The sequence below is a fragment of the Engraulis encrasicolus genome, chromosome 12, assembly GCF_034702125.1.
Source record: "Engraulis encrasicolus isolate BLACKSEA-1 chromosome 12, IST_EnEncr_1.0, whole genome shotgun sequence".
NCBI lineage: Eukaryota > Metazoa > Chordata > Actinopteri > Clupeiformes > Engraulidae > Engraulis > Engraulis encrasicolus.
This window is the reverse complement of record NC_085868.1, coordinates 41,595,859-41,616,430: the sequence shown is the minus strand read 5'-3', so window position 1 is coordinate 41,616,430 and position 20,572 is coordinate 41,595,859. Positions and strand designations below refer to the sequence as shown.

The 20,572-nt window shown below is 44.0% G+C and overlaps 2 protein-coding genes across 2 annotated transcripts in view; one reads left to right on the top strand and one right to left on the bottom strand.

Moving 5' to 3' along the window:
* Window positions 1–1,121: 1,121 nt before the first annotated feature.
* mettl21a (methyltransferase 21A, HSPA lysine) lies at window positions 1,122–7,158 on the bottom strand. The gene is made up of 3 exons (XM_063212723.1): window positions 6,949–7,158; window positions 5,614–5,725; window positions 1,122–1,938 (listed from the first exon to the last, which is right to left on the bottom strand). The coding sequence occupies exons 1-3, from the start codon at window positions 7,090–7,092 to the stop codon at window positions 1,529–1,531; spliced, it is 666 nt and encodes a 221-aa protein (XP_063068793.1). The 5' UTR covers window positions 7,093–7,158; the 3' UTR covers window positions 1,122–1,528.
* Window positions 7,159–12,670: 5,512 nt separating this feature from the next.
* The window catches only part of LOC134459549 (DNA-binding protein SATB2-like), a 69,222-nt gene continuing 61,320 nt past the window's right edge, over window positions 12,671–20,572 (top strand). Inside the window, exon 1 of the mRNA XM_063211908.1 lies at window positions 12,671–13,089. The gene's annotated coding sequence lies outside the window, so the exon portion shown is untranslated. The remainder of the gene's footprint in view (window positions 13,090–20,572) is intronic.

Genomic DNA, 20,572 nt, shown 5'->3' with positions numbered 1-20,572 from the left:
ACATCAGCTACTTTGCTGTTTGCATTGCAATTTCCCATTGCCAACTTCCAAAGTTGCTAACTGACAAACAACTACGCTTTCGAGAAATGCACCCCAGGAGAGGTGCTTTGCTTAATGCCATAACATATGGGCTTGTATGCCTATGCTGAGAAGCCAGGTTTGAGTCTACCCTGTCTCTTTCCCACTCAAATTCCAAATGTCCTGTGCACATGTACAATAAATACAAGTAGCCCACAGTTTGCACAATTACCCCACATTCAGTTCATTTTCCAAGTGAATACTAGCCTAGTAAACTAGCCACACCCGCCAGCGGTTAAAATTATTTTGGCCTGTGAGTGGGTCTAGCCTCGGATAATGCTCCATGCCCTGAAATTGTCAGACCAATCACACCGCAGGGGATTTCTTTTGAATCTTTGGATGCAAAGCACAGCAGACAGAGTTTTGAGGGAGTGAAGACAAAGCGTAGGCCAATAGGCACATAGGCCTGCACAGTTTGAAAAACAACAGGTTGTTCCCATCAACAATCTTCTGATGTCTCATTGATCGGGGCCAGACTAAATATTCACATTTAATCTCACATTCAGGCTGGTTTGCCAGGCTAAGTGAATACATCTGGCAGATCTAAACTGATTAGTCAATTTTCGGCTTAACAGTTCTTCACTTCAAAACACGTCATCATGATTTCATTGTGCAAGTCATCCTTCATCCTGTGTCAGTCTACGGTTCAATTGTCAAAATCAGTCAAAACCCTTGTATGGATTCCATGAATGCTAAATGCAATATGTTTATAGGTGAAATAAGGACTTGATTAGTTTGGATAAAAACATTTTATTTGTATTTATTAGCCAAGCTAATTTAGCTTCATACAAAATGTCTCAGTTCATAATAGTGCACTACTACACACGGACACACACGGACACACAAGCACACGCAACTGAGGTGTTCCCACACTGCTCGTTCCCCTCGGGGCCGCGAACTTGCCACCTCCTAGTCAACACATTAGTTCAGCATAGTACGATGGCGCTGAGCTTAGGGGGCGGTCCAATAAGCACAACGCTACCGTACTGTATCTTCGGTATCACACACACACACACACACACACACACACACACACACACACACACACACACACACACACACACACACACACACACACACACACACACACACACACACACACACACACACACACACCAGGGCTTGACCGGCCAAATGCTGGTAACTGTTTCTATTTGCTTGACATATTTCCATGTAGAAATCTATACACTCATCTTGCTTTAGCAGCTCATCTTCTGAGGTCAGATGTACACCATCATGATTCAGAAAAAAACGATCAAATCTGTGACTAATGAAATACCTGAACGGCTAGTGACTCGGGAAAACCACTCGGAAAACCACTAGCCACAGTGGCCAATGGGTAAAAAAATTTAATGTCAAGCCCTGACACACACACACACACACACACACACACACACACACACACACACACACACACACACACACACACACACACACACACACACAGTGTTCAGAGGTCCCTCCTGTGTATGGTCTTGGTAGCCCTGTACAGATGAATGTCCCTCTGCTCATCATAGTGCACCTCGCGCACATCAAACGTCCTCCTCAGCATGTGGAGGAACCGCTCGTCTCTCTCGTATCGGAGGCGGCAGGAGAGCAACACCACGGTCCTGTCGCCGCTCAGGTGCTCCAGCGTCCTCAGGAGGTCAGGGAACGTGTCTTCCAGGTAGACGATGTCGGCCCCCAGCACCAGGTCGAACCCGCCATCACCGCCACCGCCCTGGAAGCGCACCAGGCCCTCGCCCCAGGTCAGCTCGGACACCACCGCTGCCCCCTGCAGGTGTGAAGGCAGGTTGGCAGCCACGTTGGAGGACAGGAACTCCAGAGCTGGGGCCCGGTCAGTTATGGTCACGTTGGCACCTGCAGAGAGGCATATTTTAACGTTTTTTTGTTGTTGTTGTCTTTTTCAACTTTATTTGATAGGACAGTGAGAGAGGTGGACAGGAAGCGAACTGGGAGAGAGACGGAGAGGGGTCAGCAAAGGACCCGGGCCGGGAATAATACCCGGAGTTAGCCGCATAGTAGGTGAGTGCCCTACCGGTTGGCCACGGCAGGGCCAGAAAGGCATAGTTTATATCACATGGGGGCATGCTGCAGGGCATCTAAATAGATAAATTGGGCTTGACTTTTATGTATTACATATTTTATATTATATTGGGGCATAACTTATTTTTTTAAATTATCAATGCTGCCAAAGCTAGCACCCATCAGATTCTTATACCACATTGAAGGGCAATCAGCTTCACCGAATAGCAAGCCACTTCCTTGTCGCCATTTTCACAGATACGCTAATTTCCGATACCACTTTGCTCACGATGATTGGTGGGTGCGCAAGTTTAGTGTTTGGCACACAGACCTATATAGGTCTGTGGTTCTGCACCTTATAATACCTCCAAGCATCCAGTTCCCGTCTTCCATATAGCGTTCTGGTCAACCTTACATCAGTCAGTAACGTGGCACGTAATTGACTGAGTAAACTGGAAATGAGCTCCATGAAACTCCATTTTGGAAGCTGAAAAAAATGTTCAATTTTGGCTGAATTCACTAAGCTAGCATTTCCCATTGAAATGAATGGGGAAGAGACTTGTTCACTGTCTCTAGATCTTATACTACCTCCATGAGGGCAATAGACCTAGACCGCTACACCAAAGAGCCTGGGTCGTTGGCGTGACAGTCAGAGCGCAGCGCACCCACAACCCTAGTGATGGTCCCTCCATCACAACCGGGCTACCAGCTCAGTGGGTGTGGGGGGGTCAGACTGACATGTTCTTATTACCATCTCCCACAGAGGGCATTGGATCAGGTGTTGCAATTAGTGCAGGTGGATATGTCAGAAAAAAGAGGTTTAGGAACATTTCATATAGATTTTTCCAAATTGTGTTTTTTATTAACTACAAACCCCATAGTCTTGAAATCCACCTGTTTCCATTTTTTTTCCGCAGTGGAAACGCCCAAAATCTAAGATGGCGGATATGCAGTCAGATTCTAACACAATTGAATGTAATGGAAGGAAACATGTCATATACATTTTTGGAATTGGTGTTTTTTAGCATCTCTTGGACACCCTGAATACAAAACTACCTGATTCTATTTCCCCCCTTCATTTTTAGAACCAAAATCCAAGATGGCTGACATAACATATAGCAAAAATGACATGTTTGGTGTTTTGAGGTCTCTAAAGTCAGTGTTTTTTTCTTGTATTTTTAATATTCTTGATGTATACAGGACCGTTCAGTCAGTCATTACATGAACTTTTTCAAAAATCATTTAAAATGTATAAAAATTCAACATGACATCTATAAAACGATTGCGTAAGCTTACCTCTCTATATGGCCAGCTGATGTGTCTCATCCCAAATCTGAGCTGGCCCCTTTGTTAATTTGTGTTTTATATTTCTAGGACCCCCTCTGAAAACAAAACAATCTGTTTTCCAATTTTTAGAAGCAAAATCCAAGATGGTCAACATTGTAGCAAAATATGAACATTTGGNATTCAGGTTTATTAAGCTATTGTGTTATTTTGTACGCCTATTGGTAATATTTTGATAGGCACATAACTGTCATTACATTAAATGTTTCGTCTCATAGGAAGAGCATCTGGAATTTGGGGTGACACACTGTAAATCTTGTGCGCACATGTCGGCTAGCAATTGGCTAGTTGCAAAAAGTTGGCCTGTTGCCTCCAACTAAACTCTCTAGACTGATCAGAAAGTAAAAGAAAATCCTATAATTCTTCATTTCATTGAACAACTGTACAAAAAGAATGGGCAAGAGGACCACCTTCATGATGTGCAGCATCATTGAGGGAGCCGGGAGCCAGTTTCTTTTCATTTTTATGTCAATTATTTTCATAAAAGATTCAAACTTGTGCCACTTATACGGATCCTCATGATGCCAAAGGTCTCACAAAGGTCAGTGTATGATAGTGTGGCAATCAGCAGTCAGCGCACCTGCCAATCTTGCACCTGAAACACAGAGGACAGACCAAGGAACCAGCAGGGAGGACAGCCAAGCCCCCTTGAGTCATGACATATGGTAGTACTTTGGGTTTGGGTTCAAATAACAGAAGGCCTTGGTTCCAAGTCGTGTGAGCCCAATTTCCTCTTCTTCACTACAAATGGCTTCAGAATTGGGATGACTTGCTATGAGGCCAACATAGGCATGCCAACCGGATGAGCCACAACAGACCCACAGAGACGTGATCTCAATGGATGCTACTGATGGGTGAAGCATAATATTAGACACCATGGATGATATAGGCCTAAGTAAGTTGGGAATTATATGAGGGACGTTCAGAGCGTGTGAAGCACATGAGTGGGCTTACCGTAGGGAAGACCATATCAGGGTATGACCCATCACTACAGTTGAGGATATTCTCTGACTGTCATGCCAGAGAGCCCAGTTCTATGAGCAGAGAGCATGGCAAAATTGTTGACATTGGAGGAATGCAACATCCCGGATAGAACATACGGTATCACAGCCTTCAGATAAGCTGAGGCCGACCTTGAAGCAACTTTGTAGCCCTTTGCCTCGATATAGGCAGCCAATCCAGTGAATGTGCATATTACTGTACAGGTAGCACTGCATAATAGGTAGGCCTACTGTACATGAAGTGACTCATAGCAATTGTTGTTGGAACAATAATTTGGACCAGCATGGAATCCTCTGTGCTCGAATTCACAAATGAATGGCGTCAGAGTAGAGTAGAGTATAATTTATTGATTTATAGACCTGAAAGCAACATTAATGTTGATTTTGCTAAACAAAATGTCTTCCATCTTGGATTTTGTAATGGGCTTAGTTTATGTAATGGCTGACTTCACATTCATGTAACAAATATTACCAAAACAAGTCAACAATGGCTTTATAGACTTCAAAATATTAAATATGCAAATTTCACCATAAATTATGTCAGCCATCTTGGATTTTGCCACAAAAAATGAAGGAAAACATTGAAAATAATTTGTTTTCTATTCAATGTTGCCCTGGAATTATAAAACAGTTCAATTGAACCTTAAAACGGCATTAATGGTGAAATTTCTACACACAATGGCAGCCATCTTGAATTTGCCACTAAATGTTCACGAAAAAAATGGAAACAGGTGGATTTGTATTCGGGGGGGTCCTAGAAGTAAAAAAAACACCAGATGGAAAGATCTATATGAAATGTTCCAAAACTTACATATCAACCTATACTAAATGGCCGCATTCGTGATGATGCAGTGCTGCTTCTGCTGGGCGGCACGCATGCACACTTGGCTGACTCCCGACCCGCCAGGTTGGTGGGGGGAGTAATTAACCAGTGCTCTCCTCCATGACAGAGGTACTCTGAACATTGTACTGTCTCGTCGTACTACTCCTTTGGGGCCGCCATTGAGGGCTGCCCCCTTGCACGGGTGAGGCATGAATGCAATTGTATTGTGTGCAATATGCAGTGAACATGTGTGTGCTGTGGAGTGCTGTGTCACAATGACAATGGGAGTTGGAGTTTCCCAGTTCCAGTTGGGCTTTCCCTAGACATGTTGTTACTACTCACCCAGTAGGGCTGCCACGATGCCCACTAGTCCTGTTCCCGCTCCCAGCTCAATGGCCCTCTTCCCCTTCAGATCAATGTGACCCAGCTCCATGTACATGCACAGCACCACAGCCTGTGGACACCACGGACAGAAAGGACATTAGTTAACACTTTCCTTGGCGCTGGTGTCATATGCATGTCATTACAGTGTCATAACCTAGGGTTGTCTTTTGCCAATGTTTATGACATGGACAGAAATGTTTATGACGTATCTATGACTGTGTCATGACGCTGTAATGACATGCATTATGACACCAGCAATAAAAGCGATAAAGTGTTACTGGAGATTATTAGGATACAGCACAGCAGCTAAAGAGACATATGACACAGATACTGAAAGAAAAAAGAATCCCACAATATCATGATGAAAAGAGGTAGGCCTACAGGGAGAGGGGGATGGACATCCAGGTTCACACAGCTGATCCTAATAAACCACACCCCTTCAGCCAGGTTGATGAGCAAATAATAGTGAAATCATCTGTGTAAGACAGATGTGTGTGTTTGTAAAAAAACAAAAAAACAAAAATATATATATAAAAAAAACAGAATGAAATCCACAGGCCACAGATGCGAAGAAAAGAACAGCTGGTGTGGGCTGAGGATGCCAGGAACAATGTATGAAATGAATGACTGAGCTATGCCACCCGCTGGACTCCGGTCTCACATTTAAGCTGGTCTGGTTTATCAGGCTACATTATTGCAAGAGGTAAGGGGATTGATACTCCCAACTGAGTTCGCTCCCGGACGTGCGGTCCCAGGTGTTTCTATCACTCCCGGACGTGCGGTCCCACCCGATTATATTTCACGTATTATCATATACTGCCACATACAAGCAATTTAGGGTTAGGTTTAGGTTTAGGGTTAGGGTTAGGGTTAGGTTTAGGGTTAGGGTTAAGGTTAGGGTTAGGTTTAGGGTTAGGGTTAAGGTTAGGGTTAGAAACAAAAAACTAACATCAACAAGATAACTGGCTCCGTCATATGGCGGTGGTACCGATAGTCTGGCTAGTGGGAGCGAGATGAAATGGGAGCGTCCTGAGATGGGAGCGTCAATCTGGGAATCATTGCAAGATAAGAGGAAAGAATGAGCACGTAAATGGCTGAAAGTGGGCAAAACAGCAGTCCTGCTGGACTCGGAGTGATGTCCCCTGTGCCTCTGGTTTAACCATTGAGAGTGTATAGGACAATCGATGGGTTTAAATGTGTTGACATGTGTATTCGGAGTGTGGAGGAATGAATGACCGTCAGCAGTGAAAATTGTAATAACGACGACACGACATGTCATTTTGTTTTACTCACTGCATCCCACACCACCGCCGCTACCCCCAGGCGGTTCCAGTCTTGTGCCAGACGAACAGTGTGGTTGGCGAAGTGAAACTCGGCAGAGGAGTCCCGTAGTTTTCCCAACACAGCCGAGCTGTCATTGTAGGGTACCAAAGCCATTCTGTAATAAATTAGGTTACTAAACACCCATGCATTGCCAGAACGATGGACCAGGACCACAGCAAGTTCCCTTCGTCGCAATATAAAGGCACGGTGCAGTCAGAGGCTGGGTGATGTACTGCCATCTTGTGTTTAGGAATAGCAATCGCACGTAGGAATGTGAAGTTGAAACATGCTGCATACCGGTAGGTAGCGAGCCTACTAGGAGCCTGACAAGTTGCAACACTTTAACACAAGTCAAATTGAACATTAGAAATGCGGTATTTGGAAATGATATGGCCTTGATTTTTTTTTTTAAATAGGCCTACTAAAATAACCTGTCAAGAAGACAAGCAGCGTAGGCTACATTTTTCTGCCAGACCTGACAGATGTAATTCAATATATGGCCAGCAGATAACAGCATTGCACCATAATTCCGAACAGACAACAGCATCCAGAATGAGGTGAGTGCTTTTGTGGGGTCAGCTTTTATGTGGTAAGTTATTTGCTGGTATTCCAGAGAGTAGAAAATAAATGACTGCACACTGTCCACCTTAGAGTTGCTGTGTTTTAATGATTTTCTTTTCGCTTGTGCTTCGTCAGGTCAGGTTCACTCATTTAGCCTACTGGTATTCTTTGTAGCCTATCTACAGCACATGTAGGCCTAAATTAGACAAAAAGTGGACCAATGCCCTTAACAATCCAATAGAATAAGTACTTATTCAACAATAACACTACTGTTGATTACTCAAATCAAGAAAATCACAAAAAAAAGACAAATTATGTGAATAATGCAAATTATGAGAGTTCTGAGCTATATTTGATTAAAAGTGTGTGTGTGTGTGTGTGTGTGTGTGTGTGTGTGTGTGTGTGTGTGTGTGTGTGTGTGTGTGTGTGTGTGTGTGTGTGTGTGTGTGTAGCCAAGTGGCATTGGCTACTGAATAAACCACCTGACCAAGGAGAGAGATCACAGCTCCTAAAACAGAGTGTGTGTAATTCACCAGCAAGAGGGCTTCTCACAAGCAAATACCGAAGCCACGCACCATTACACACACATGCACGCACAGATGCACACACGCACGCACGCACACACACACACACACACACACACACACACACACACACACACACACACACACACACACACACACAAACACACACACATACACACACACACACACACACACACACGCACACACACACACTCAGAGTGTTGGTCAGTCAGTTGCATCCACACTGCACAGTGTACTGCACACCCAGCATTGTGGATGCTCATGTTACTGTGTCTCTAAAACGGCCATCCTTTTTGTGCCTTTATTATAATAGGATAGCAAAGATATGACAGGAATGTAGTGTGGAGAGAGAGAGATGCGGCAGGGCTGGGAAATGACCTGGGCCGGATTCGAACCCGTTTCCCCATGTATATGGTATGGCAGCGGTGTAGACTACTTTTTTGAAGTGGGTATACTGTATATTCGAGCATTTTTTGAAGTGGGTATACTGTATATATTCATGCTATTCTGAATAATGGATCAATCTATTTTAAGTGGGTATACCGAAGCCCCTAAAATTTTGAAGTGAGTATACTCCGTATACCTGCGTTCTACGTAGACTACACCACTGTGGTATGGGTACTCTACGCAATGCACCACATCACCATCCATAAAATGGTCATTCTTACAGAATACGGCAACATGGCTCATCGGATGCTCATATGATGACCTTTAGTCCTTTAAACACGTCAGGGTTTTTTTTTTATTCATATAAGACGTCATACAACATGCAATGACATCTTAATACAATTTCAGACTTGTGCGTTAGTGCACTTGTGTGTATGTGCCTATGGGTGTGCGTGTGTGTACTTGTGTTTGTGTTAGAGATGCACCGGATCCTGATTTTTAGGATCTGGCCGGATACCGGATCCACTGCTTTAAGATCCTGCCGGATCCGGAACCGGATACCGGATCCTACGAAAGGGTTGAAACACATAGCCAACTTGCACACATGGGCCCTTTTTATTACATTGGCGCAAACTGTTTTTAAAGACTCATTGGCTTACTGCCACACTGCCTTCAACGGCCGCTTCCAAAGGGCTTTCACTCCATGCAGTGATTGGGTTTGTGAAAGGCCTAGGCTACGTAAAAAGTAGCGATGCCCCAGATCCAGATTTTTAGGTAACTGCCGGATACCGGATCCACTGCTTAAGATCCTGCCGGATCCGGATAGTCTGAAAAACCCTATTATCCTGCCGGATCCGGAACCGGATCTTGGATCCTGTACATCTCTAATCTTAATACAATTTCAGACTTGTGCGTTAGTGTACTTGTGTGTGTATGTGCCTATGGGTGTGCGTTAGTGTACTTGTGTGTGTGTATGTGCCTATGGGTGTGCGTGTGTGTGCTTGTGTTTGTGTGCTGTGATAGTGAGAGGCAGTGGACTCGGGTGTGGCCTGCGTGTGTGTTCCTCTCCCAGTGTCTCCCTCCCCAGTAGAGTTAATAGCTGCGGTTAGCTGTCAAAAGCACTCCGTCTGACACACACAGGGCACGCAAAGCCTCCATACAAACTTCATCCTCCGCACTGTGTGTGTGTGTGTGTGTGTGTGTGTGTGTGTGTGTGTGTGTGTGTGTGTGTGTGTGTGTGTGTGTGTGATATGGAGAGACAGAGAGACCGCAAGAGAGAGAGCATGTGTGTGTGTGTGTGTGTGTGTGTGTGTGTGTGTGTGTGTGTGTGTGTGTGTGTGTGTGTGTGTGTGTGTGTGTGTGTGTGTGTGTGTGTGTGCTCGTGTGCACATGGCCATAGGGTCTGTGAGTTATTTCACTGTCACTTGAGGTGCCAAAGGAGTGCTGTTGATCAAGTGTTAAAAAGTGCGGTATCACTTTACTTGACGCCAGTGTCCTATGCATGTCATTACAGTGTTATAATAGTATCATGGCACAGTTATGCATGTGTCATAAACATTATGTCCATGTCATAAACATTTTGTGACTGTTGTCCTTAAGTGACATTCGGTTATGACAAAGACAACCTTCATAAAATGTTTATGACATGGACATAATGTTTATGACTTATCTATGACTGTCATGACACTATTATGACACTATAATGACGTGCTTATTACACCGGCGTCAAGTAAAGTGTTACCGAAAGTGCTAAAGGGTCAAAGGTGATAACAGCATATGAAATGCATGATAATGTGATTCAAAAGCAATATCAGAGATTCTTTAATAGAGATATGCCAACATAATAGGTTTCTATGGGCACCTAACGCGACCAGGTTCCGATCTGCCTAAAGGGGCGTGTCATAATGCTCCTACAATGAATAGAACAGTCCTTAGGTCTGCCTAGATCTGCCTAAGGGGGGCCATAATAGAACCAGGAAACAATGGGCCAATGGAACCTCTCTCTCTCCACTCTCTCTGACATTATCCACAGAAAGATGATTGTGAAGAGTTTTGTTGCAAAACGACATAAGCGCCATTTTTTGACTTTTGCATTTTGTTATTGGACATGACTGGTCAGATGTCCTTTCCTCTAGGTGTGAATTCTTGCCATTCAAATATTTTCAGAACATACTTTTTAAACCTACCACGTACTGCGTATGAAACGCATTGTGCAATGCAATGCCCAATACAAAAATGTTGATTTCCCAAAATGTTCCAAAATGGATACTGTACGTCATATTGCAATACAATGCTTCATATAGGCCTACTTCATTTACACAAGTATAATTGTCATATATGTTATGTCTCGACTGTGTGTGTGTTTTTGTTTTTAGTAGTGGGAACTCTATGATGACAGTGGTCTTGAAATGTTTAATAATCTTTAAGTCTTTTATCTTTAGCCTAAGCCACGCCATGAGTCATTATACTACCATCTGGAGGTTCTTGAGGGTTTTTTTAGGCCAATAGTTATGGCCAGAAACCTGCCTCTCCACACAGCGAATGATCGCCCCCAACTTGGGAAGCTATCACAGAAAACACACAAACAAATCTCCTATTATTAATGCTCCTATTCAGTAAAGCCAGATATTCCCATGAGATATTCAATAACATTCATGTTTTGCAGGACAGGTGTAACAGAGGCTAACTAGCACAGAGTTGGCGTGGAACATTGGTGAACCTCCCTCCGATAGCCTCATACAGTCTCGTGCCGTTGGGCCGAGAGACTAGTCTCTTGGCCCAGCGGTATCGTACTGTGTCTCCCATTGCCGAACCGTTGTAGTTGACGAGGTCGCACGTTCGATCCCCGAGGGGGGTGAACAGGTGCAAGATGACCTCCGTCACACAGGAGAGGAGCTTATACTCTCACCCAAAGAAGATTGCGTTTCCTTTTAATGTTATGTAATTGTATCAAACAGATACATGACAGTTGGGATTAATGAGTAATCTAAGTAGAATGACAAGTCTATGTGGACTAATAGGGTAAATTATATCTTCTCTTGACCAGCTGCTGTGTGATATTGTTTTTCAGAATGAGTGGAGGACCCAGAGTAGGAACAGGTGGTAAACTATGGGCATAGGCAGGGTCGGATTAACACACAGGCTTGATATGGCTGCATTTTAGGGCCCCCACATGCCAGGGGGGCCCTTATGTGCCAAAAGGGGAAAATTGCAGAATTGTGACAAGATGCACAGACATCTTGTCTTTTACTTCAAGCACGTAATTATGACGCTGTGCATATACGTACATTTGATGCGAAAATTGCCTTGAGGGGGGCCCCACACAAACCTGTAGCCTAGGGGCCTCGGGACATCTTAATTCGGCCCTGGGCATAAGGCAGTGGATACAGTGTATATTAGGCCTAATGTACACATTTATCTCGTTTGAAATTAGGCCTAACTGTTTTTATTCCAGGGTTGCACTTTTATCTGCAGTCATTTATATAATTATAAAATAAGTTTAAAATTTTGATTGATGTACATAAACTTAACCCCTTAAGACGCGGCTTTGTACATTTGTTGTTACCAGTATGGTAATGACCAAGTCGTGGTGCATTACTAATGGGCCTGTGTTGTGTCATAGTATTGTAGTGATATGGTAGTTACATTTCAATGACTATTACAGCGTGCCACTGGAGGTACGGCGCGCATTAAGGGGCTACATGTGGCCTACTTTTGGAGAGCCGTGTGCGTAAAAGTCACCATAGAGAATATAGTGAAATTGACCACGTTACTGCTCCACCGAGTGCAAAGCCAGCACGCGCCACCTGACCATGTGGCTCATGACATGAGAGACAGAGTTCAGAGCTTTGCTAAAGGATGTGCGCGCCTACTGGTCCTCACACCCCCGCCCCGTTGTTAAGTTGAAGTAGAAATAATAATAAATAAATAAAACTATACTATATATCTTCCCCTTCAGACTCGTTAGTCAACAACTCCTTTCTTGAGATATAGGTTTTTGACTCCTTTCCCTGAAATATATATTTTTGATACATGACACATGTAAGAGAACCTCTGCGAAAGAGGAGTTGATAACGTGTACACAGCATCTGTGCTCTGCTCCCTCTCTCTCCCACCCCTCCCTCTCCCATGTCCCGTTCCCCATGCGTATGGCATGTGTACGGAGCAAGGTATCGGCGCAAACCCTTTCAAGAGGCGTCGGAGGACAGACATTAGTTGTGGGATCAGACACCAGCTGTATTGTGCTGCACACTGGAAAAGGTGTCTTCTTGGAATTACCGGAGGTTCATCATTTTGTGACATTTTTGGAAACCTTCTTAACCTACACTGAAACGAGAGAGTAACAGGGAGCTCGGGTGAAGAGATTGAATTGAAAGAGATTCGATAGAAATGTGAGATTGCCGCAACAGTCAGTAGCCCCAAAAGCAGTCCACAGAGCTACTTTGCTCTTATTGCTGAGATTTAAATGAACGAGTTGAAGTGGTCACGTCTCCGCGAGTAGGCTCATTTTTGCGCACGGGACTCGCGGGCATTAAAAACCGCTCGAAGTTCAAATCAGCATCCGGTGATCATCAGCAATGAATCGACTCAGTTGAGGAAAGCACACTATCCGAATAAAGTAAGTGGGCACTACTTGCCATAAATGATGAACAGTCTTTCATAATCTTCATCAACATGCAAAGACCACGGAGACAATATTTTCTGAAGCATTTTATTGATCCTATTTTCTGAAAGATATGTATTCCAGATCATAAAGTAGGTGTTCTGGCTGTGAATAACTCTTATCATTTTTTTTCAATGTACGATCATTAATTTAGCTTACTGTGCAGCAAATATGTTCACGTGGTGTTGACTAAAGTTAAGTTTTTGTGACAGTTTCTTTTCTTTGGAAATGGGGTTTCCGGTCCTTGCGCAATATGCGTATCCTCAGTCTGGAGATGTTTTCGTTTAATATAAATACTGTTATCGTCAGGTAGCTTACAGAAAAAAACCTGTATATTGATGTATATTTCTGTGTGGACTTTGGAGTATTGGATGCGCTTAAAACACTTGGTGATATCATCCCACGCTTCCAGTTAAACAACAGGTTCGTTTTAGTTTCTTAAAATTGTGGCATACACCTGTATGATATGTAGGGCCTATTAGTTTCAGATCTATATTTAGCCGACTTGTTTGTCTGAAATGACAATGGAGTTTTGTGAAGAAGATTGACTTTGCTTGATGCTGCGTAAAACATGTCAATGTTCTTCAATTACCAGTCTGTGGTCCATTTTCTTTCTGATTTCCGTCATCTGTAGGCCTACATAATTGATTTACTTTTTAAAATGTAGCCTATATAGGCCTACACATATGACACATTTTATGTCCTCTGCATTCAGTTCATTTTTGGAATCAGGTTAGTCAATGTTCAGACATCTGCAAGCTAACATGACCACAGACACATCCGTTTTTAAATCAAATGATAAAATGCACCTTTAACAAATTAATAAAATGTTGTTGGTCTGAAGTCAGTTGTCTCACAGTTCAAGGGGTCCAGCAGCAGGATAGCCTATTCTTCACCTCATGGGTGAAATCTTTCACAAATAAGTTCTTCTAACGTGGGCTTAGCTTAAAGTAATGCTGTTGTTTCATCATTGATGATACACCTTGTCATTGAGACTGTATTAAACAATTATTTAAAAAAACACAGGGATGAACAACAGAATGCTGAGAAAATTACAGTTTAAAGAGAAGAAGAGCTAGTCCTCCACACTAAAAACAGATATACAGCTGAGCGTTTACAGAATTAATTTTAATTCAGATCCATTTCAACAAGTGGTTATTCGCCTACATTTGACCATTGTCTCATAATAATGTGTGACTGAATTAATTTGTGATAAATGATTTATCCTTGACTGTCTGCAGGGCTTCACTAACATAGAGGCCATTCCACAACATTGGTGTAGTACGAAAACAGATTTGGTGAATTCTTATTTAGTGATTATAATTTTGATTCTGGGCAGAGAATTTGCGTCATTTGAGTCATGCACACCAGGGATGAGTTTCTCAAAAGAGAAGTTGTTAGCCTGTTAGCAACTTCGGTAGTTGCCAATGGGAAAATGCATCGAAAACAACAAAGTAGCTAATGTAGTAAGCAACTTTGGTTTTGAGAAATTCACCCCAGGACACTGTGGATTATACAGAAGTCTATTCTGAATATATCATATCTGTCTTCCACACACCGTGCTCTTCCGTCTTGTTGGTGCGTCTCTGAGATAATCAAGTAGTGAGGGAATGGATTCCACAGTTTTTTCTTCTTTCTGTTTCTTTTCTTTTTATTCAACATTGCAGGGTCAGACAGACGTTTCGGCTTCAAGAGCCTTCAACAGTGTCACCTAACTACTTGCTATCATATCTGTCATCTTCCTATTCGTTGAAAATATGGGATTGTGTGCCTTTATTTGAAATGGAGAGTAAGAGATAGGGTACTTGGGAAATGACCCCACACCTCGGGGGCAGCCGTGACAGTAGTGGGTAAGGAGATGGGGTTTAGATCAGAGGCTTGAAAGTTCGGGTCCCACCTTTACACTCCCTATCTCACGCCATGACTGAAGTGCCCTTGAGCAAGGCACCTTATCCCATACTGCTCCAGGGACTGTAACCAATACCTGGTAAATAACTGTAAGTCGCTTTGGATAAAAGCGTCAGCTGAGTGTAATGTAATGTCATGTAATGACCCCGAATCTTGGGTGCCCATTCATGGAACGGCATTCATGGATGGCCCGGGGCCCATAGGCTACAGGTTGCTGTGAGCCCCCAAATGGAGTAAATGTACATGCCTCAAACAGCCAACGTACTGTTACGCCAGGGACCCGGGTTCGAATCCAGCCGTGGTCATTATCCGATCCCCATATCCCTCTCTCTCTCTCTCTCTCTCTCTCTCTCTCTCTCTCCTGCTTGCTTCCTGTCACCATCTTGCATTGGCCTGTCAACGTAAAGGCATAAAAGCCACAAAGGCATAAAAGCCCAACATAATACATTTTACAAAAGAATAATATTTGGCCATTTGGCCCTACCGTGGCACAAATGGTAGGGCACTCGTTTGCTATGTGGCCGACCCAGGTTCGATTCCGGCTTGGGTCCTTTGCCGACCCTTGCCCATCTCTCTGTCTCCACTCACTTCCTGTCATTACACCTCCACTGTCCTGTCATATAAAGGCAAAAAAACCGCCCCCCCCCCCAAAATGTTTAAAAAACAAGAAAACAAAAGAATCATATAAAGAAAGGGACAGGGAAATAATATGATTGTGACCCACTTGACAATCACCACTTGGTGTTTCTTTCTGATATGGAATCTCTCTCTGAGCTGGTTCACTCCTCCACTCTCTCGTTTTCTCTTTCTCATCACCCTCATGTCTACTGTCTATGTCTGTATTTCTCTACAGTTGTCTGTGCGTGCACGTTCTTCTAACTGCTAAAGTGCGACAGGGCACCATGTTTTATCCTTTAAATCTGTCGGTTTTAATCTCTCTCTCTCTCTCTCTGTCTCTGTCTCTGTCTCTCTCTCTCTCTCTCTCTCACACACACACACACACACACACAGACACACACACAGACACACACACACACACACACAAACACACACACACACACACACACTCACTCACTCACTCACTCACTCACTCACTCACTCACTCACTCACTCACTCACACACAACTCATACTCTTTCCATACCCCTGGTACAGTGGTGAGGCCATGGATCTTTGTAAGTGTGTGTGGGCGTGTGTGTGTGTGTGTGTGTGTGTGTGTGTGTGTGTGTGTGTGTGTGTGTGTGTGTGTGTGTGTGTGTGCGTGCGCACATGTGCATGTTGTGGCGGACAGTAGTAATATGCAGCCCTGTGAGACGTGAACTCTGCACAGCAAAACATACTGTGGTTTGGCTCTGTCTGCCTGCCTGTGTGCGTGTGTGTGTGTGTGTGTGCGTGTGCGTGTGTGTGTGCGCGCGCGAGTGATTTTTTTGTCTGTCTTCATGTGTACGTATTATGCATTAGTATTTGTGTATCAAGGGTGTGTGTGTGTGCATGTTTTGGTCAGTATTTGTGTGTATTTGTGGGTAAATGTGTTTGTGTCAGCCAGTGTGTGTGTCTGTGTGTGTACTATGTGTTTGCGCAGTGACTGTTATTTATTTCATTTGGCATCGGTTTGGGTGTGTGTGTGTATGCGTGTGTGTGTGTGTGTGCATGTGTGTGTGTGAATCTGCTCCCCAGAGTCAGCGTGTGGTCTCATCTAGTGGCCTATTGCATGCCAGAACTGTACGCATATATGTTTGTGTGTGTGTGTGTGTGTGTGTCTCCACAAGTGTGTATCTCCACAAGTGTGTGTGCACTTTTTATGTTCGTGTGTGTGTGTGTCTCCACAAGTTTGTGTGCACTTGTTAAGTATGTGTATGTGTGTGTGTGTCTGTTTGATCATCAGTATTATTCTCATGAGTCTGGTTTATGACCCAGATATGTAGCACTGGACACCTATGGAAAGCTGTTGCCATGACCTCAACAAACTGTGTGTGTGTGTGTGTGTGTGTGTCTGTCTGTCTGTCTGTGTGTGCGTGCGTGCGTGCGTGCGTGCGTGCGTGCGTGCGTGCGTGCGTGCGTGCGTGCGTGTGTGTGTCTTCTGTGTGTTTGTGTGTGTGTCTGTGTGCCTGTGTGTGTGTGTGTGTGTGTGCGTGTGTATGCGTGTGTGTGTGTGTGTGTGTGTAAGGCTGTCTGCATATACATAGTATACATAGGCTGTTGGTGTTTGTGTGAGTCTGTGTGAGAGAAAGTCAGATACATAGAAAGGATATTCTGTTGCGAATCTCAGTTGCTAAACGCAAAAATGCTCTGCTGTGCCCTGACCAAAACCATCCCTTAACCCAGTGGTTCCCAACCTATGGGTCGGGACTAGGGGTGGGCGATATGACGATATTAAATCGTGAATCGCGATATTGAGTAAAATATCGTCTCGAATCTGCCAAAGTGGAGAAATCGTATAGATCGTCTTGCAGTGAGGATGTTTATTATCAGCATCAGAGTGACGTTTTCTCACTTGTGTTGTTTTCTTCACTTTATTCTTTACATTATTGTATTCCACTTGTACACTTTATGAGAGTATCATCAGTGTGTTAACATTTTATTGACTGCAAATTACAAATTGCAAGTATATGAAAGTTGTTTTTTGTTGTTTTTATTTTTTGGATGGAAGATCGTGATAAAAAATCGATATCGTGATTTCATGTTAAAAAATCGTGATAAAACATTTTTGCCATATCGCCCACCCCTAGTCGGGACCCACCTTACGGGTCGCCAAAGATCCACAGGGGGTCGCGGAGCCCTCTTGATTTTAAGGGGTTTCATTTTAAATATATATCCCATGATGACCAAAGACGAATTGAGGAATAAAATAACTAAAATTAGTTTTCGCAGGAAACAGAGGGCATCTTGTGACTCCGTCTCGTGCGGGCGCTCGCGTGGTTGGGTCACCAAATCTTACAATAGTAAAAACATGGGTCCCTGAAGAAAAAGGTTGGGAACCACTGCCTTAACCTAACCTGTCAGTAAAGCAATGTCTCTGCTGCTTTACGTTTGCCAAGAACAGCAAAATAAGCAAGGGATTGGCCAATTTGTCAGGAAATTGTGCCCCGACCAAAACCATCCCAAAACCTAACCTGTCACAGGGCGTTGTGGAGCAGGCCTCTTAACTTGCAGAGGCATAGTGCACACACGCCGTAGTCGGTTCAAATCAGTCTGTCATATTAACGCTTTGTCATGTTGCCATGTTGGATATAAAGAGAAGATAGAGTACCTCTGTATTTCTGAATAGGTCTCCAAGCTGCACAGGAGCTGTGCAATTTAGATGAGCCTTTTTATTTATTTTTGGGATTTTATGCCTTTCTTTTTGAGAAGACTGTAAAGAGAGGGACCGGAAACAAGTGGGGGAGAGTGATGGGAGAGGGTGATCCTTGATTGTAAATCTCTTTGGTTCAAAAGCGTCTGCCAAATGTAATGTCATTTCGGCTAATGTAATGGGAGAGGATTGATAAATGATCTCAGAATCGAACCCATGGCCACGCATTAGTTTGCTTGTTTGTTTGTTTGACGTAGATGTGCTTTTGCACTTTCAGACAGAGCTCATGCTGTGTTCATTATAAGATGCCTTAGTTTGTTATTGGCGTAAATATGATAAAAGTAACAACACTGATGATCATCGACGTACCTACTGGTGTTGTGTTCATTCATGCAGTATGAGCTGACGTGTTGTTCATCCAATAGAAAGAAGATGAGGAGAGGTCCTGTCTTGTATGTCTAGTGCAGCTATTCAGATTTATTAAGTGTTATTACACACACACACACACACACACACACACACACACACACACACACACACACACACACACACACACACACACACACACACACACACACACACTCAGAGGCAATGGAGGACTGTGTGTGTGTGTGTGTGTGTGTGTGTGTGTGTGTGTGTGTGTGTGTGTGTGTGTGTGTGTGTGTGTGTGTGTGTGTGTGTGTGTGTGCCTCCCTCTCATTTCATTTCATTTCTCCTCTTCATTTCTGTACTTCCTGCTCTTTCTCTGCATGTGAGTCCATGTGTGTGTCTGTCTGTCTGTCTGTGTGCACTATGAGCGCTTTTGATGTGTGTGTGGCTTTTTAAAAAGACACATGTGACTGTGTCTGTATTTTGACATTATGCAGTGTTTGTATACTGTGGTGTGCAGGACCACATGGCCTGTGTGTGTGTGTGTGTGTGTGTGTGTGTGTGTGTGTGTGTGTGTGTGTGTGTGTGTGTGTGTGTGTGTGTGTGTGTGTGTGTGTGTGTGTGTGTGTGTGTGTGTGTGTGTGTGTGTGTGTGTGTGTGTGTGTGTGTGTGTGTGTGTGTGTGTGTTCGTGTGTGTGTGTGTGTGTGTGTGCTCTGTAAAAACCGGACTGTATAAATGTGAATGTCTTATTGGCTGGCTAGTTAATGCTGTTTGTCTTGGCCTGTTGTTTAATGCCGGCTATTAATGTGGCATGTATAGCTTTACAGCCCGGGTGGCTGCGGCCAAACCCACTTTTAATGAAGCAAACACAATAGCAGGCTGAGAGCCAGCCGCACCAGGGGCCTGTTCAGAAGGCCTGCAGCCCAAAGAGGGTGCATCTCGCCTGGGGCCCACACATATAATGTATACTATAGGGCTCGGGCCCACACATAGGACATACACTTTAGGCCTGGGGGGTCTACAATAGCAGGCTGAGAGCCAGCCGCACCAGGGGCCTGTTCAGAAGGCCTGCAGGCAGCCCATAGAGGGTGCATCTCGCCTGGGGCCCACACATACAACATGTACACTACAGGGCTTGGGCCCACATATAGAACATACGCTACAGGGCCGGGGCCCACACAGAGAACATACGTATAGGGCTGGGGGGTCTAGAATGTATAGGGCAGGGCAGTCTACACAATAGAACAGGCCTGGGGTCTACACATTGAACCCATTGATGCCTAAGGCACCTGCAAAAAAGGGTGCTGAATGCCTGAGCCCTTTTTAAGAAAAGCTGCCCTCAGCTAAAAACCTAAATATTTCAGCTTCTGAAGCACATAAAAATATGCACTAAGTTGCATTTAAATGCTAAGACCCTCATCTTTCATTAGAAAGTGTTCATTCATCTCAACAAACAGAGATTTTTTTATAAAGTTGTCTCAAATCTCATGAGCCTGAATGTTGCGTAATGCAGCTCCAGGCGCCAGGGCCAATGTTGCGCAACGCAACATCAGGCATCAATGGGTTAACTTACGCTACAGGGCTGGGGCCCACACATACAGCATACCTTACAGGGCTGGGGCACTACACAATAGAACATACCTATAGGGTTGGGAGGTCTACACAATGGAACAGGTCTGGGGTCTACACAATGGAACATACGTAGGTCTACACAATGGAATGGAATGGAATAGAACATATAGGCAGGGCCTGGGTCCAGACATAGAACATACGCTATAGGGCTGGTCTTATGGGGCGGTGGTGGCTCAGGTTGCAGGTTTGAGCCCCGCTCTGCCTGACCCCATCGATGTGTCCTTGAGCAAGATCCTT

What these genes read in the sequence shown, in the direction of transcription:
- mettl21a (XM_063212723.1), bottom strand. Translation starts at nt 7,092, where the DNA reads ATGGCTTTGGTACCCTACAATGACAGCTCGGCTGTGTTGGGAAAACTA. An exon ending in CGGCGGTGGTGTGGGATGCA is followed by an intron (nt 5,726 to 6,948) that starts GTGAGTAAAACA and finishes TGGTGTCCACAG; the next exon opens with GCTGTGGTGCTGTGCATGTA. An exon ending in CATCGTGGCAGCCCTACTGG is followed by an intron (nt 1,939 to 5,613) that starts GTGAGTAGTAAC and finishes GCCTCTCTGCAG; the next exon opens with GTGCCAACGTGACCATAACT.